Below are 18,547 nucleotides of genomic sequence, written 5' to 3' on the forward strand. Positions count from 1 at the left end.
CCATCTCATTTACTACATATATTTGTTTGATTTTTAAGTTTCCCTGTGCTTGTGAGAAAGCGAGGTGGCTTAGAGTCTGGTCTGTTTCACCAGTTTGATGAGGTAACCTACTTGGATGGCTGGTAAGAGTCTTTCCTTCCTCACTGATATTTTTCCATTTAAGTATCCAAGACTGACAAGCAGGTAAAATAGATCAGAGAAAGGAGAAATGCCATCAAATTTTAGGTCTGTTCCTCTTCCCCAGTGGCTACTTGGTAGCATCCAAAACAGCTTTCCAGTTCTTCTTCTTCCTCTTAGCTTTCTGCCCCTTGGCACGGGCAGGTTTGCTACTGGGTGTTTCTGAAGAGATCATAAACATCATCCAGCTGTTCCCATGTCAGTATTCTGGAGATGCCAAGGCCTCTTGGAATTTCTTTCGTGAAGGCAGAGGCCTCCCAGAAAAACTTTCTTGGAGATCCACAATTGGTGACTGTAGTTCTCCTACAGCAGAGCATTGGGGGCATCCCAGAAGGCAATAGGGAGGCCCCTTAGAGAAAGAAGGATTGCTCTACTTTCAAAGGTAAAATAAATAGGAAGAGGAAAATTGTGCTGGATTTAAAGGTCCTAGTTTGCACGCTCTCTTTCATAGGTGAATTTGGCAAGTCCTCAGCCAAATGGTTTGTTTTGCTTGGACCTGAAAACGCCGCCATTCTGGATTTCAGCCTTCATGGAGATGTAGTCACTGCAAATAGAAAAGACAGTGCCAACTCAGTTCAGAAATTCTTACAGAGCTCTTCTTTAGTTAAATGTTCAGATCTGGTAAGAGCATCCCACTTCTGAGCAAATTCCATTTTTGCATCTGGATTGGTTGACAACATAGACCAGTTTGAGTATTTCGGAACTTGGGAAGATCCCTTGGAATTTTTATCTATCAAAACCGAATGAATGCATTAAGATAGAAAAAGTTTTTTCTGTTTCTAAGGTGACTTTTTGGAACTTTTAAATGCCAAGTGGATACAGAACAGTAATTTCTTAGGCATTGAGAATAGTGGCTACAGGAGAAATTGGGCCCTGGCTGAACTGGATTTTGTACTTGAAATCAGGTAAACATTTATTTTGCTATTAGGTTCACATGCTGGAATGTGGCATTTTCACAATTCTTCTTTAGCAAGGTGGTTTATGTGGTGTGACAGTATTTGTTTGTCATTGTGCATTCCTTTGTCTAGCTAACTACAGCTTCCCAGACCTCTCACACATCAGTTCAGTCACAAGAGGAATTTACCTTGAGACCGAGAAGGATGGTCAGCCAGGGAGGCTGCAGTGGAACAGTGAGATGGGGACAGATGGTCCTTTCTCCGGCCCTTTGCAGCCTCCCTAGCTTCCCACCCTTTCCATCCCAAGGCGAAACCTCAGAAGAGAGAGCTTGTGTGGTTTTCACTAAGGCAGGGGTTTCCAAACACGGGCAACTTTAAGACTTGTGGACTTCAACTCCCAGAATTCCCTAGCCAGCTGAAGAATCTCAGGGTTCCACCACAAAACCGCGTTCGACTAAAGGGCGCTCGACGAAACCGCGTAGCTGACGTCATCACAGCGCGACAACAACGCGGAGAAAAAAGCACGCTGTAAACGCTAAGCCTAAAATTAACCCCTAAACCTAAACCTAACCCCCCTAAACCTAATCCTAAACCTAACCCTAAACCTAACCCTTAACCTAACCATAAACCTAACCCTAAACCTAACCCTTAACCTAACGCTAAACCTAATCCTAACCCTTAACCTAACCCTAACCCTAACCCTAAACCTAACCCTTACCTTAACTTGAATCGGCTTGCTTTCAAAGCGCTATTTAAAGCGCCCTTCTTTCTCCGCGCTCGCTGTTGTCGCCCTGTTGATGACGTCAGCGACGCGCTTTAATCGGGCGCGTTTTAATCGAGCGCGGTTTTGTTGTGCCACGGAATCTCAGAAGGCTACTTGGTTCCAGTTTTAGAAATCAGTCCATCCGAATCAGAGTCCCGATTATGAAATGTTACTGCTTATACTTCCAACTCACTTTGCAACCATAACAGCAAGAAATTTGAGGGTGCTGATTTTCACCATCTTTTTTAAAAGTCTCTACCAAGCACCAGCAGATGTGAATAATATTTCTAAGGGGAAAGAAAAGGATTCTTTTTCATTTTAGAATTCTTATGCTATCCAAACAAGCATGCATTCTGACTGGCTTTCATCATGGAATTAACTTTCTAATTTATAACAAAATATAACTTTATAATGGAACTGAATAATTGCATTCACACAAGCTAAACCTGGCTAAAATATCCTTAGGTAGTTTGTGATTGCACTTGTGGTGGGAAAGCAGCTATTTTCTTTGCATGTAGCCTGAATCAGGCCCCCACATTAAATTATTCTTTTGTCTATTGGGGGGGGGGATCATGTGAAATTACTTTTCTCTAACTAGTTTAGGGTTTCCTATATTTTATGTAAACATTGAATTTTATGAATGATCATAAACAAGGCTATATCATTTTTTTGAAGAGCAGCAATTAAACATAAAATTTTCCCACTTTGCTCTTCTGAAAAGCTTTTTTTCTAACAGAGAAAGGAGCCATTTATATATCTGATCTATTTCATCCCCATCCTTAGGGCTTCCTTGCCCTGCTCTGACTGTCTGGAGCAGGAGAATTTTGCTTTTGTTCTTAAAACATATGGGGCTTTTGGGGCCTGAAATGGGCATCTGGGCTAGAAAACAAGGAAGTAGCACCTCTTTCTCACCAAGGGTTCTATGACCTTTGTGCACCAGGTGTTCAAGATAACTCTCACATGATGCTCCCTGCGTGATGTGGAGCCAGGCGCTTCCTTTTCCTTACAGTTCAGTTCATCATATTCCTCCAATAAAAATAATGCCAAGGGCAGACCTGCTGCTGGAGCCACCAGCCCCAGCCGCCGCACCTCTCTGGGAATGTCTTGGAAGCTTCTTGGAGAGATAGAGAGCAGCCATTTAATTCTCTTCTGCCTCTTGGCTGGAGGTGGGGAAGAGATGTTAGGCTGCCAAGGGCAGAATCCGTGTCCCTCAGTTCAGGCTGGCTGAGCTATGGCTGCCCCTCTTCTACCCAGAGCCATGGGGCAAGCTGGCTGGGGAGGAAGGTTTATGTCTGAAAAGATCCTTCCATGGGCATCCAAATAGGCTGCTGAATAAAGTATGATTTCCTTCTGTGGGTCCCAAATTCTCCTGTACTTTGTTTCAAAATGGGGAGGGAAGAGGCTTTTTCCCATGCGTGGTTTTGTAAACCTTCCACAGTTCCCTTCCCTCTTGGTCCCTGTGTGTGAGGTGGCCCTTTTGATCAGTCTTGGCTCCTGGTGATGTATGGAGAGACCAGTGCAATTTCCTTGGCAGTATTTGGGGAATTGGTTTGCTCATCTCTTGTTTCTTTGGCTGACTGCCTGCCCCCTATCTCCAGCTGGCATCTGTGCCTAAGAGAGCTCTAGGGCCTGGGTCTCCTTGCTCCTGGTTGAACGGCTTCACTGCATCCCTCTGCCTGCCTGGGGAGAGGGTTCCAGCTCACAACCATCCAGTAGGTTTCCATGGCTAGGCAGGAGTAGAACATGGGATTCCCCAGATTTTTCTCTTAGTCCTTTAACTGCTACCTAAACAGACTCTTTTGTCCCTTGCTAAAGAGCCCCCTTCCTCCTGTGGGAGCTGGTAGCAGTTTGGATTACAGTATAATTTTTAAGATGAGGGGAAGCAGAGATTGACACAATCCAGCACATGCCTCTTGCCACTGATTTGTAGAAGGATTTTATTATTCCAGCCTATGGTCTTCCAAGCCCTCCCATTGATGCCAACTCCACTGCCCCTTTCTTGATCGACCATTGCACCCATTCCAGTCATGCATGCAGGAAATTTAGGTTTTTATGACATGGAAAATCACTCTTGGATTATGGAAGGCCAGTTTGTAATGTGGGAATGTTTTCCTTTCTCCAGGGCCCATTCTTTGCCTCTGCTCTCCCATCTTGGGGGGAGGGGGAGGTGAGGGTCTGCATTCTGAGAAGTGCAGGTGTTATTTCTTAGTGGTGGCTTCAAACTGTGGAACCTCTTCAACTTCACACTCCCTTATTGCCGCCACCACCACCACTGTCCTTCCTGAAGGGAGTTAAGTTCATCTTTTCCTGCTGATTATTTGGTCCTGATGACAGACAGGGACAGCCTTTGCAATGTGTGCTGAGACTGTTTATCTTTGAATTGTCATTGTTAACAGAACTATTCAAAGTCTATACATTGGGCAGATTTGAGGGTTTTGTATAAATAAATATAATGCAAATTTCCTGTTGGTGTATTCCACTGAAGAGGGCCAAGATCTGTTCCCACTCATGAAGAATGGAGAATTTATGTGACAGGAAGGCAGGGTTAGAAGATTCTTGGCAACTCAAGGGTGGAGCCAGTCACCAATGTGTTGGTGGGTTCCCCTTCACCAGTTGCATTAGCCAGAGGTTGAACCACCTTGGTCAGGGGTTGATTGAAAAACAAGCTGGGCTCGATCAACCACGAGACCACTCCCTGCCCCAGGATCCCTGCTTCTCTCTAGTTTCTGGCATGGTCCCCCACAGGATCAAGACCCAGGACCCCTTCCCTGTGGTTTGAGTGGAAGCAAAGGAAGAGATGATGTTGTGATAGCAGGTAGACCCACAACAAATGTTCTGTTAGCCATCTTGTCAACAAATTAGGGCAAGCACATTCACCCTCCAGGAAGTTTCTCCAAAATTCTGTGCTCCAGATAAAACCGAGTGGCTGTTGTGCTTCCCTCCCACTAATTGGCCAAGTGTTCCATCTCTCATGCTGGGGGGTCAAATACTACGCCCCTCAGATAGGGCCCGCAACTTGGGAGTCCTCCTGGATCCACAACTGACCTTTGAACACCATTTGTCAGCTGTGACCAGAGGGGCATTTGCCCAGGTTCGCCTGGTGCACCAGTTGCGTCCCTACCTGAACCGGGAGGCTCTCACAACAGTCACTCGTGCCCTTGTGACCTCTAGGCTGGAATATTGCAATGTGCTCTACATGGGGCTGCCCTTGAAGAGTATTCGGCGACTTCAGCTGGTCCAGAATGCAGCCGCGCGAGCGATCGTGGGTGCACCTCGTTTCACCCACGTAACACCTATCCTCCGCGAGCTGCACTGGCTGCCTGTTGATCTCCGGGTGTGCTTCAAGGTGCTACTTGTCACCTACAAAGCCCTGCATGGTATTGGATCTGGGTACTTGAGAGACCGCCTACTGCCAATTACCTCCACTAGGCCAATAAGATCCCATAGATTAGGCCTCCTCCGAATTCCATCAGCCGGCCAATGTCGGCTGGCAACTACCTGGAGGAGAGCCTTCTCGGTGGCTGCTCCGACCCTCTGGAACGAACTCCCTGTGGAGATTCGTACCCTCACCACCCTCCAGACCTTCCGCGTAGCCCTTAAGTCCTGGCTGTCCCGACAGGCCTGGGGCTAAAGATTTCAACCCCACTCGAATAGTATGACTGTTGTGCTCTTTTAATGATGTATTGTTTTCGTGTTGTAACTTGTTTGTCCTCCTTCCCCCTGAATTGTGAGCCGCCCTGAGTCCCCTCAGGGAAAAGGGCGGCATACAAATAAAGTATCTAAATCTAAATCTAAATCCTTTAAAATACATTTTGAAGTCAAATTCTTGTTCATCCAGTTGACAGTAGAACTGGTAGGAAAGAAAGGAAGAAGTGAGTAAATTATCTGACTTGAGGAGGCTCAGAGAACACTCACTGACTGAAATATCTCCAGGGATGAGGTTGGGCAAGAGACACCCACTTCTGACTGCCGGCTGAGGCAGAGTTTGAGCCAATTATTGCTTAACAAGGCCAGACAAAAATTGTGATGCCCTGGAGCAGAAGAATTTGCTGCCAAATTGTTATGTGTCCCGAACTGGCAATTTGGTTCCCCAGGTTACATCCTGTCCTGAAGTGAAAGTCTCCGGGTGAGGAAAAGCAGAACCCCAGAGACCCTCTAAGGCAGCCTTTCCCCAAATCTGGCCTTCTGGAGAAGTGAGGGACAGCTGTCCTGGTCTGTCCCACCAGCATCCACCTTCCTGGGAGAAGCTGCTCTGAACCGGCCAACCCCCGCAGTGACTTTTCTGAAATGAAAACACGAATGGGCTTTTCCTTCCAGCGCAATCATGTTGTTGCCTGTTCACGCATAGCCTTTTCTCCACATATTTAATTAGTGAAAATCTAACAAGCGGCTGAGTGATGGGAACCTCACCTCTTTTGTCGGCACTCCTCTGCAGCCTGAAAGGCTGCCTACTTCTCAAAAGTGGCTGGCAGCCTTCTCCTTCTCTCTCTCTCTCTTGTTGAGAATTGGGTCACTGGGCCACCGCTTTTCCTAGGCCAGCTCTGGACAGTTTGTGCAAAAAGGATGCAGGCAGGTAGAGAGCGGATTTGGCGTTGGCGACAGGGGAGCCTGATGGTTGTCTCGCAGCACCCCAAGAACCTCAGCCTTTACTTAGGCCATCCATTCTGAATCCCGGAGCCATTCCCCTCCCTCGCAGCCTCCTTGGCACACCAGGCAGCGCCTTCCGTGCTAGAAGTTCAGGTCTGAGGAGGGCTCCATTGCATGGACCAAGGCTGGAGCAAGATGGGGAGGGGAGTCCAAGCGCTGATGTTGTTCTCTGCTTTACCCTGTTCCCGCTTTCTCTTCTTGGGAAGCTTTAGATGTCTGGAACATGAACAGGTTGACCTTTTGGGCAGCAGAGGATACTGTCAAGGTGGGGTACTATTGGCAGTAAAATTGTCAGGCCCCAAGAATCAAGAAAAAACATATACAAAGTTACTTCCAAATAGTTTCATTTAGTATTTCTCCCCTGTCAATAGAAATCTACTTGGGAATGTTGTATTATTGGGATACATTGTGAGAATTTCTAGGGAGGAGCTGTCTTAGCCCGTTTCCTCCCAACCCATCTCAACTTTGCTGTCTCTTGGTCCCCTGAAATGCAGTCCCTCCCTGCTGGGAATCCAGACTCCATTGTACCACAAAAATCTAGGATTTGCTCCCCTAGATAAGCCCAGGTAGGACAACATTTAACTCGGGCTTGTTGAACAAGTTATGATTAAGGAAAGTTTTGTTCTGCAAAATGTATGCAGTCACTTCTAATGATAGCAGGGTTTGGATTCATCCTCGTGTATTTTGTAGTGAGAGTAATAAACTACCCCCCTTTTCACAGTTGTTTATTCAATGAAGATGTAACACTTAACTGTTATGGGAAAAGACTGCTGTTCATAAACAGTTCAAACCATGATTTCTGAGTCTATAAACAATCATTAATTGTATCTGATTGTTGGATTAGTACTGAACCTGGTTAAAAGCCTAATGGGGAATGTTTATCTTGGAAGTATTTTATGACAGATGACCATATAGTATTGTTCTAGTTATAATTCTCCTGTGTGCTAATGTTTAATGTAGTAATAATTTTTGCTTGAATAAGTTTTCCTGTAATATATGCTCATTTGGAAAATCAATTTGTACAGCAGACTATAAATAACTTAATTGATTCAGCAACAGGATCGTGTTGCCAAATATTTATACACTGTATTGTCTAAGTCTGGATCTCTAACAGATAACACTTCATCATGTTTATGTTCCTCCTCTGTTGATACCGTTCTCCCTCAATTCTGTGAATGAGCTCCAGTGGTATCAGAGTTGGAAAAGTAAAGCAGAAAGCATCCTGGAGAGATCCGAGTCCTCATTGGTTTATCTGCATATGCCAGGCAGCAGCTGGGGAGTCAGAACTATTGGAGGGTTGCAGCTCAACACTGGACCACCCTTAGCTGCAACTGGAAAGATTTGGTAGGGCCCTAAGTCAGCTGCATTTCTTGTGGGAGAAAGGGATACCCAGGTCGACTCACTCACTCACCAAGGAGAGGGGAAGAGTGACTTTAGCTGTCACCGGGCTGGTTTGCTTGGTCCACACAACCAGTAGGGGCCAAAATAGTGTTGCTTAGACCAGGTAGCAATTGTGTCAGCAATACAATCTCAAGGTTGGGAAAAGAACAGCCCCAAGCCTGCTGACTCAAAAAAGCAGGAGGAAGAGGTTTAAGATTTAAACCTCTGGACTTAAATAATCTTAAACTATAGGGCTTGGTTTCTGCGTTGTGTATCGGGCAGATTGTTTGCACCAAATCAACTGATCTAGCAATAGCCACTTCTTGAAGTCTCTGCTGCATTGTAGCTAGGGGTTATGAAATCTGATACAGCTAACCATATAGCTGCTTTTAAGGACATTAGGAGATTCTTTGAAATCCAGGACCACTGGACACCTCCTAGCCTGGCCATACATTTTGTAAAGCATATTCCCCATGAAACATCCATGCTTCCAACTGAAGGGCTCTATGCGCTTCCTTGCATCCAGAAAGGATGTTTTATGTTCTGTTCATTCCTCTGCTTGCTGATGACGTTCTGGAGGAAGTCGGAAGAGGTTGGTAGTGGATGGCTTGCCCTGGCCATTTGGACAAGACTAGAAAACAGCTTGGTAATTTTTTAACTTCTGCTTTTTGATCTGTGATTTATTTTCTGGGTGAAGGAGATCCTAATTCCATCCTCTCTTCAGATTCTGTTGAAATGGGCAGCTCTGGGTCATTTGAGTCTCAGCAGAAGAGGGCTTGGGTTTCCTGCAGCCAGACCTTGCTTCTTTCTCACTCAGTGTCCCTGCTTCATCTGTGGTTCTTCAGGGGGAAAGGAGGCACCTGCTTATGAGCTGCAACCTAGCCTTTTATTCAAGAATAAAAGCTAGGATTGTGCAGAGGGAGGAAAGGATGGAAGCAAGAAATTAGCAGTTGAGAAACTCTTGATGGCTTATCTCATCATTGGCAGCTTAGTTCAGATAGGAGGAAACCTGGGAAGGACTGTTTCAAAGCATTCGATGAACTCCACCTTAAATAAATGAGGGCAGGGGCAGAAACCTTTTGTGGTTTCCAAGACCTTGCCTTTACCCCAATCTAACATTAAATAGACCTTTCTAAAATCCGAATAATTCTTGCTTCTTTGAGCTTGATCAGTTGGGTGGGCTTGGTAGCGTTTGTATATTGTAATGCATCACATTTTCTCCTCTTCCAGCTGACAACTCTCTCTTGTTTTGTTGCATTTTGTGAAGAAAATTGCCCCAAAGAGTCCCATCACATGAATCCATCTAATTTTCCCCTTTGGAAAAAAAAAATCACCCAACACAAACCATCTGCCTCACAACCTCAGGAGTCATCAGGGCATGGTGGGGCCTCCTCTGCTACTAGAACATGGGCTGTTCAGGTGGGTATCGATCTGAAGACCTCATGGACCTGTTTTTGTCTTTCAGATCTCTGACATCTACATCAGCGGAGAGTCTGGGGACATGTCTGCTAAAGAAAAGCTGCTTTTGTGGTCACAGAAAGTAACGGCTGTTTACGTGGGACTCAAGTGCACCAACTTCTCTTCCTGTTGGAGTGACGGGAAGATGTTCAATGCTGTCATCCATAGATATCGGTAGGTAGAAGCCCTCTCCTCCATCTCAACCATGTCAGGAAAATTTGTCCAAAATAGGCAACTCTTCTAATGCTGGAATGAGCCTTATTTGTATTTTGCACCTGGATATTTAAACTGTCCAGACTGTCACTGATGTCCCAAACAAAATCCAATGTTCTTCTTTGCCACTTTTTCTGAATAACCAGTTTTATTGAATTCAACCTTTTGTTGAATTTTATTTTTTTCAACCTTTATTGAAATATTTTTTGTATGCAACCAGAAACAGTCTGGAAGCATATTTTGCAGACTAACACACTAAAAGGCTGCCAGCTCACACACTTTTTTTTTTGCTGCCATAGACTTAACCTGGTTCTGCGTAGAGGCCATAAAGAATTTGGGATCAATTACTACAGCTACACCCCAGGGTACTACTGAAGGGTCGTTGAGGGGCTTTCTTCTGTAGTGACACCAGAACTTTGGGTGCTTCCCCACCTCTTCACCCCACCAATTCACAAAGATTTTCTTGTAAAAAGACCTTCCTTGTTAGTGAAGGATGCCATCAGCACACTGGCCTTCTCAGTATGCTCTCCTCAGAAGTTAACCATTGACAGGCATCCCTTCGCAAATCATCTACATTCACAGAGGTGTCCCCATGTGGGAAGAGGCTGTTCATTGTCTCCTTTAGCAGATGTGTACCACTTGTTTGCAAATGCTGAGTCGTCATAGTTTGGCTTCTCTGTTTCCTCCAGACCAGATCTTGTGGACATGGAGAGAGTTTATATTCAAAGCAACCGAGAGAACCTGGAGCAGGCCTTTGAGATTGCTGAACGGCTTGGTGTCACCAGGTTGCTGGATGCAGAAGGTGATTGAGGGAACATTGGCGGGAGGTTGCATTTGATGGAGATAAGTTGAAAAAGTTGGGCTCTGGAAGGCAAGAGAGTTTAGATGTTGAAGTGACCAAACCAACTAGGTTTACAATACTGGCAGCATGTTTCCAAGTCAGGTAGATTCCTCCTTCACTTCTCAGCATTCTGAGGTTGCTTGAGAAGTTTAATCAGAGGTCACAGGGCTTTCCAGGGTCTCCCCCACAGCCTGAGATGCCCCCGTGTGGTTGCTTAACAACTGCAGTGGGGGAAGAAGCTAGGATTGTAATTGTTGAGTGAGATGATTATGTGGGTACCTTGCATAACAAAACAATGACTTATGATCCAAATTGTTGGCTTAATTGTGATCATATGTTGATGACTGGTTATATTATTATTATCTAGCATTACTGATTTCCAAAGCACTTTTAAGAATTTGCTTCCATTTAAAAAGTCAACATTGCCCCAAGATGCATGAAGGCCTCCAGGCTTTCTGGAGGCACTTAATGGATTAAGATAGATCTGCATTGATTCCTGTAGAATCTGAGCCTTACATTTAGTTCCTGTCTGAACAATGCACCATACAGCTTCTTATGAACTATGCAACTTGAGATTGTAGATGTTAAGAACTCTGTTCTTAATTACTTTGCTGAAGAAGGAGAGAGAAGGTTATTCATTGTATGTAAAAAACCACCACTTTAGGGCAGAAGTGTTCAAGAGAAAATAATATCTTCCTGGTTCATAAGAGTCTTTATATTCCATGGTGGATCGCACCACAATCTTGATTCCTCTACATGAAATGTGAAGTAATGCTATTGTGAAAATGTCAGTTGGTCTTACCTGAACTGCATGTCTCGAAGTTGGCGTGGGAGTAGTCACACATGGGTATTAACACAGCCCTTTTGCCCTGGAGACTGAGGTAAATCTTGAGGCCACACCTCCATTCCTCCTCTGACCTCCCAGATTAACCGATGGTTCGTAGCAGAGCATCTGGAAGGAAGGGACAGAGAGAAAACACACACACATCCTTCCTGCCTGGCCCTGCCTGACCACTAAACTAACTCAGGCCCCTGGCGCGATGCACCCTAAAAAATGGGAGGGAAGTGACTACTCCCACCCCAACTTCGAAACATGCAGTTCAGGTAAGACCAACTGACAGTTTCCGAAATGAGGCGTGGGAGGAGTCACACATGGGACATACCAAAGCTAGATGTCCTTGGGAGGGATCAATGGGCCTGAGCCCCCCGAGGGTCTAAGACTCCCTGAAGAACCCTCCTCCCAAAGGCCGATGTAAGCGTCTAGCCAGTAATGCCTGATGAAAGGTGAGGGAGAGGACCAGGCGGCAGCCCTGCAAATCTCTTCTATGGGAGCCTAGGTGGCCCAGGCCGCTGAGGTGGCTGCACTTCTGGTGGAGTGCGCGGTGATGCCCTCTGGGACCTGAAATCCCCGTGCCTAGTAGGCCTTTGAGATGGCCGCTCTGATCCACCTGCTAATGGCTGCCGGGGAAACCTTGGTTCCCCGGGTAGATGCCTGAAAAGAGATGAAGAGGGCCTCTGAACGCCTAAAGGGCGCCGTGCACTTCAGATAGATGTGCAGGGCTCTTCTAACATCCAGCCAGTGTCATGATCTTTCCCTATCCCTGGAGGGCTGCGGACAGAAGTCTGGCAGAACTATCTCTAATACCCTGTGGAAGGGAGAGTTGACCTTGGGCATGAACATGGGATCCAGCCTGAGGACGACCCGGTTCTCCAGAAAGGTGCAGAGATCCGCTCTGCTGGAAAGAGCGTTAAACTCAGATACTCTCCTGGCTGAGGTGATGGCAACCAGGAAGACAGCCTTAAGGGTCAGAAATTGTAGGGAAACCTCCCTCAAGGGTTCGAAAGGTGCCTCCATCAGTGACTGGAGGACCATGGGCAAGTTCCAGGTCGGGAATCAATGGACCACTGGGGGTTTCAGATTCGCCACTCCCTTAAGGAAATGCCATAGGACCGGATGCTGTGACAAAGGCGGTGAATCCACCACCACCCCCGCAGGACCGTGGAGAGGGCAGAGATTTGTCTCCTAAGGGTGCTGGGGGCCAGACCTTTCTCCAGACCTTCCTGTAGGAAGTCCAGAACCTGGGGTACAGAAGTCGAAGTTGGAACAATGTCCCTTGCTTGGCACCAATCCGTGAAAGCGACCCAGGAGGCATTGTAGATCCTGGACACCTTGATGGTCTTAATGACCTTCGCGGAGAAATGGGCTCCTCTTAGTTGTTCCCGCTCAATCGCCAGACTGTCAGATGGAGCCACTCCGGGTCCGGATGCTCCAGAGACCCCTGGTGCAGGGACACTTCCCCTGGGGGGATCCTCCAGTGGGGAGCTCAGGGCAGCTCCACCAGGTCTGCTAGCCAGGGATGACGTGGCCAGAAGGGAGCCACTAGTATCATCTCTGCTCTCTCTGCCACTAACTTCCTCAAACCCCGGGAATAAGGGGAAGGTGTGGGAAGGCGTAGAGGAGACCGGGTGGCCATCTGCATCTGTCTATGGCGCCCCTGGATGGGAACCTTGATATGAAGCTTGGCAGCTGGGCGTTTGCTGGGCTTGCGAAGAGATCCACTGCCGGGCGTCTGAACCTCTCGCAGATCTGTAGGAAGACGTTGGGATGGAACTGCCATTCTCCGTTGTCGACCGTCACCCTGCTGAGCCAATCCGCTTGCTGGTTCTCTGTCCCGGAGATGTGTTCCGCTCTGATGGACTGAAGATTCCTTTCTGCCCAGTTCCGCAACTGGAGGGCCTCGTCGGGTAGGGCCTTGGAATGTGTGCCTCCTTGCCTGTTCACGTGGGCCTTGGCTGCCACATTGTCCGTCAAGACCAGGACATGTGGCCGGTCACAGTGGTCTTGAAGTGACGTAGGGCCAGATGGATGGCCCTGAGCTCCAACCACTTTATGTTGTTGTGCAGGTCTGTTGGAGTCCAGCGGCCCTGGGCTATCTGGGCCTCCAGGTGTGCTCCCCAGCCGAACAGGCTTGCGTCCGTTGTGAGTACCTTCCTCGCTGGTTCCTTGAAAAGTGATCCCTTGTCTAGGGCTGGGGTCAGCCACCAACGGAGCGAGAGCAGCACCTGGGGTGACACTCGAACCTTGAAACTTGTGTCAGCTGTGAATCCAGGAGGACCCCCAAATTGCGTGCCCTCTCTGAGGGGTGTAAGTTTTCACCCCCCAGGATCAAGGATGGACTATCTGGACTATCCTTTGGGGGGAACATCCATAGCCACTCAGTCTTGTTGGGATTGAGGACGAGTTTGTTTACCCCCATCCAAATCCTAACAGCCTCCAGGCATCGGCACATCACGTCCGCCACTACACTGATCAGGCACGGGGCAGAAAGATATAATTGTGTATCATCAGCATACTGATGATACTTGACCCCGTGCTGTCGAATGATCTCACCCAGCGGCTTCATGTAGATGTTAAATAGGAGGGGGGACAAGACCGAACCCTGCGGCACCCCACATTTAAGGGGCTAGGGGTCGACCTCTGTCGCCCGACCAACACCGACTGCGACCTGTCAGAGAGGTAAGAGGAAAACCACCGTAGAACGGTGCCTCCCACTCCCACCTCCTCTAACCGTCGCAGAAGGATACCATGGTCGATGGTATCGAAAGCCGCTGAGAGGTCTCTCAGAATAGGATCCAGCGAAGAACTGAAAAGCTTGTCCCTGGTGTAGACAGCTCCTGCCTGGTGCCACTTTGCATGAGACTCCGCCTGCCAGTGACGCAGCCACAGCAGGCGCCTGGACGCTACAGAGGATGACAAATCTCGCAAAGCATACTTAACTGCATCCTGCGTGACGTCCGCCAAAAACTGGGTGGCTGCCAGCACCTTGGAAATGTTCTGTAGCAGACGTACTTCCGTGGCTGGAGTCCTGTTTCTCAGCTGTTCCAGCCATAGTACTGTGGACCTGTTGAAAAAAGATGTGGACGTGGCCCCCCTAATAGCCCAGGTTATTGCCAGGAAGGACTTACGCATGATCATCTCTGCCTTCTTGTCTTTTGCCTTGAGACAGTTGGCTATGTCTCCAGTCACCACCGCAGAAGCCGAAGCCAGGCTGCTGAATGCTGCTGAATGAGGCCCCCGTCTGGTTTTCTGTGAGAGAGTGATACCTGGAGTGCTTGGGCAAAGGTAGAGTTGAGATTATAGAACCTACGCTCATTGCCCCCCAAATTGGGAAAAGACACTGCAGTTGCAGGACTGGGCTCTGGAGGGGTGTCCAGGTCTGCTGTGGTCCTGGCCTTATGAAGTAAGGAGCTAAACAAGGAGGGGGGAAACAGCCTGGTGATGTTGGGAGCTTCAGGGGCTTGGGCATCCTCATCCTCAGAAAACCCCACCTCCTTCAACTCCCCCCCCTCTAAATCTGAAGCTTCACTAGCAGTAGAGGGGGAGGGTGACCTGGGTTCTCTGGTGGCAGAGGACCTGGGACGATCCTGGTAACTCCTGGACTTGTCCCGGGAAGACCTACTCCTGGAACCTTGGGACTGGTGTTTCATCCCAGAAGCAATTCCCTGGGCTATGGCTCTGGCTAACACCTCCTGGAAGCTTTCAGGAAGCTCTGGCAGAGATGGGTGCAGCTCTGGGGGTTGCAAGAACTCCCTTGGCTCTGGGGATTGCAGTGCCAGCCAGTGTCTGGCAGAGCTGGGTGCCATGCACCCAAAGGGATCTCCCCTAGCCTCAGATGGGTGGGCAGGCGATGGGGGGGGGAGGCGGGGCGATAGGGAGCTGCGCCCTCTGCCTGAGCTCCTTGGGGAGCAGGGGATGCCACCTGGGCCTCTTCCAGCATAGGGAGCCTGCGGGGGGAGTGTGATCTAGAAGGTGATGGACTAATGGTGGCCCTAAACCTTCTAGTGGAGGCCCTGGTAACTCTACCCCCTTTACAGGAGGTCTCCTTCCTAGGGGCCCTGGGGGTGCTTTTCTTGGTGGGGGACCTCCCTCTGGTGACTGGGGGAGGCCCCCTAGAGGTCCCCTCGCCTTGGTCCAAGTCCCCTGGGAATCTAGGCCCAGCACCCCTGCTGCTCACCGCCTCCGCCATGCTACTCACGATTCTGACGATCACCCCCTCCTCACTCTTCTGCCGGCTCAATTTGATGTGTGCGATGCTCTTCAGCCTCCGCGCTCCTTCCCTGCCATCGATCCACGGCCCAACTGCCGGCAAGCACCAAAAACTATGGCTCTCCCTGGATTGCTGACAGAGATAAGGCCGTTCCAAGCCTCTTCCGGCTTCTTCAGAGCTTCTTGAGTGCTCTCGGCGACTGTAGGAGGTACACCGGCCACGCACTCACTCATGTGCTCCAAGATGGCGGAAACAAAGATGGCGGCCGCCAATCTGCTGTCTGAGCTCCTCTGAAGCTTGTGGGCACTGGTCGACGATCCTGCAGAATCTTCTGAGCTACGATGCTTGCGAAGGCCTCCTGGTGATCCTTTGGCCGTTCTGGTAAGCCGCGCGACTCAGCGGCTCCTACCCCTCTTACATGGCTGTCTGGCCGTCTGGGGCACACGCTAGCAAGTGGTGAGGCTTGGGATGCTAGCAGCATGGAGCACAGAAGAGGAGGGTTGAAAGTAATCCTGTAAAAAAAGGGTTAATTTTCCTGAAAAAAACTTGAAGTCTTTGAAGTGAGGGAGAGTCAGGTAAACACTCCCTCTGGGCCAGAGTCTGAGGTTAATCTGGGAGGTCAGAGGAGGAATAGAGGTGTGGCCTCAAGATTTACCTCAGTCTCCAGGGCAAAAGGGCTGTGTTAATACCCATGTGTGACTCCTCCCATGCCTCACTTCGGAGACAGCTTTAGACACAAGTCATTTTTCTTTTCTTTTCTTTCAGATGTTGATGTCCCTTCACCAGATGAAAAATCTGTAATCACTTACGTGTCTTCAATTTATGATGCCTTCCCCAAAGTCCCCGAGGGAGGAGAAGGAATTAGTGCCACTGTAAGTTTAGCTACCTTTGTTCAGCCTGGAGGGTTCACTCAACATTTTGTTTTTCTGCAACTTCTTACCACCGTTGTTTCCAAGTGAATGATATCACTGTGTACCTGTAAGGAGAAAGGCAATATATTGATATGAGAGCCAAGGCCTTTGGTCATCTGAAATACAAATAGTGGACTTATACAGTAAAAGAAATGATAGTTTGTGTTTCTTTTTTTTTTAAATTAAATGAATTGAAGATTATTGGAAAAGTTGCTGTCCTGCTTCAACTTTTCTCACATTTACATAATGTGTGAGATGTGTTGGCAGGGAATGGGCAGTTGTGACATGGCTGTTCTGGCCGATGTCAGGTTAGAAAGTCAGCCATGCTTCTATGCGTTCCTCTTCCTTGCTGCTTCTTGGTGGAAACTCAGCTTTTAGGAAGGGAGGATTGTTCTTTCTTTGGCTTCCTTTGGTGCTGAGGCCCCATCCTTCCCAGCCATCTCTCGGGGGCCTTGGAACTTTGGCACTGGCCTTGAGCCCCTTTGCAAAGGCAAAGAGAAAGGGCTTGTTTTAGTCTCTGTTTTTTTCTTTTGCCCCATTTTGATGGCTCTTCTTTGGCTGTATGATTTTTCCTGGTGTTTCCTCTCCATCCAGTACCACTTGAGTGCCCTCAATTTCCCCTTTTTCTTGTAGGAAGTGGACACAAAATGGTTAGAATATCACACCTGTGTAGAAACACTCATCAGCTGGATCAAGCAGCATACGATACAGATGTGTGACAAATCTTTTCCCCAAAACCCTGTAAAGCTCAAGGTAAGTTCTGGCCAGTTTTCCTCTTATCAGATCTGAAATGGCTCCTGATTTCAGTTGCTGCACAGTCATTTGTGGAAGCTCCTTCTATCCAAAATACAATTGTGGTTGATTCTGTGGCCTTGGTTGAGCTTAGCTATGGATTGCATCCCAACTCAAGAGAGTCAGTTATCCGGTGATGAGGACACCAGATTAGAAACCAGGAGACCATATATACTGATAGCAATAATAGTGATATAACAAAATAATTCTAACCATATTTATAATTATATTCGCTCATTTATGTTCCTGTTAAATATATTAGCATACATATAGTTATAAATAATGTTCATATTTTACTTAAACATAAACAATACTCTTTCTTCACCTGTTGTCTATCTCTTATCTCTAACATTGATAAAACCTATTCCACTTTAAATAATATTCTGTGTCTCCTGTTACCTTTTTTTCTATTGTAAAATAGTATGCTCGGACAATGCACTGTATTCAAAATACTTATATATAAATGAAAAAAACTTGACAGGAAAAGAAAAAAGAAACCAGGAGACCATGAGTTCCAGTATTGTATTCCAGTATAGTATTCCAGTATAGTATTGGAACTGGGGGGGGGGGGGGGGGAGAGGCAGGGCATTGGTCTTCCTGTAGGAATGACAGTCTCATCGGGAAGCCTGTGGTTGTGGAGGGGAACAACTTCCCACTTCTCCTTTCCTTTGGGGTTTCCGTCTGGGTCGCTAGAGGCAGAGAGATGAAACTGTGAGAGGAAGCAGAATTAGTGGTGTATTTGGATATGAGGAAAGGGAATCTGTGTCTTGGGGAGGGTCACCTTTCTGCTCCTCTTGGCAACTGAAGTGGAATGAAAGATTTTGAAAAGCATTTGGCTGCATGGTTCCTCCTGCTATAGCTAAGTGCTAAGAAGGGTTGGCTCTGGTGGTTTATTTTATAGGCCACGGCAGTCCCCAGACTTTAGGGGATTCCCAATGTCATCTAAAGCCTACCTTAAAACATCAAAATGGATAAAACAGATAGTTGCCCACAATTCCACATTGCAGTGAAAGGCCCCATGAAAAAAGGGGGGGAAAGGTTTTCAGCACCTCTGAAATGTGAGAAGGGGAGGGCAGCATATGAATCCACCATATAAGGACCACTGCAGAAAATGTCTTAGCTATCTAGACTGGGCAGGCAGCCTCAGACATAATAAGGCAGATCATGATGTATCCTGGCAGCAGGCCATGTGTGGCTGTATAGTCCCTACTTTGATTGAATCCTGAAAATTACTGGTGGAATCCAATGAGCATCGCTCTGTGGGAGCAGATTTCCCCAGCTGACAGCCTGGCTGTAGGTTCTGCACCAACATCAGCTTCTATGTTATCTGCATTAAGGGCAGCCACATTTAAAGAGTGTTGCAATTGCCTCTCACATGATGATCTGGATGTGAGTTCTTGTGGGTTTAGAGTCAGGAACAA

The 18,547-nt window shown here is 47.6% G+C and overlaps 1 protein-coding gene across 17 annotated transcripts in view; it reads left to right on the forward strand.

Moving 5' to 3' along the window:
* MACF1 (microtubule actin crosslinking factor 1) overlaps nt 1–18,547 on the forward strand; it is a 362,565-nt gene that overhangs the window by 133,407 nt on the left and 210,611 nt on the right. For all 17 annotated transcript variants that reach the window (XM_087728267.1, XM_087728270.1, XM_087728280.1 and 14 more), the window contains exons 6-9: nt 9,329–9,495; nt 10,224–10,336; nt 16,189–16,295; nt 16,968–17,087. In XM_087728267.1, coding sequence (XP_087584393.1) covers nt 9,329–9,495; nt 10,224–10,336; nt 16,189–16,295; nt 16,968–17,087 — 507 coding nt within the window. The remainder of the gene's footprint in view (nt 1–9,328; nt 9,496–10,223; nt 10,337–16,188; nt 16,296–16,967; nt 17,088–18,547) is intronic.

Source organism: Thamnophis sirtalis, unplaced genomic scaffold, assembly GCF_051295495.1.
Source record: "Thamnophis sirtalis isolate CommonGarterSnake01/CBP01778 unplaced genomic scaffold, rThaSir2_p1.2 scaffold_13, whole genome shotgun sequence".
NCBI classification, from domain to species: Eukaryota; Metazoa; Chordata; class Lepidosauria; order Squamata; family Natricidae; genus Thamnophis; species Thamnophis sirtalis.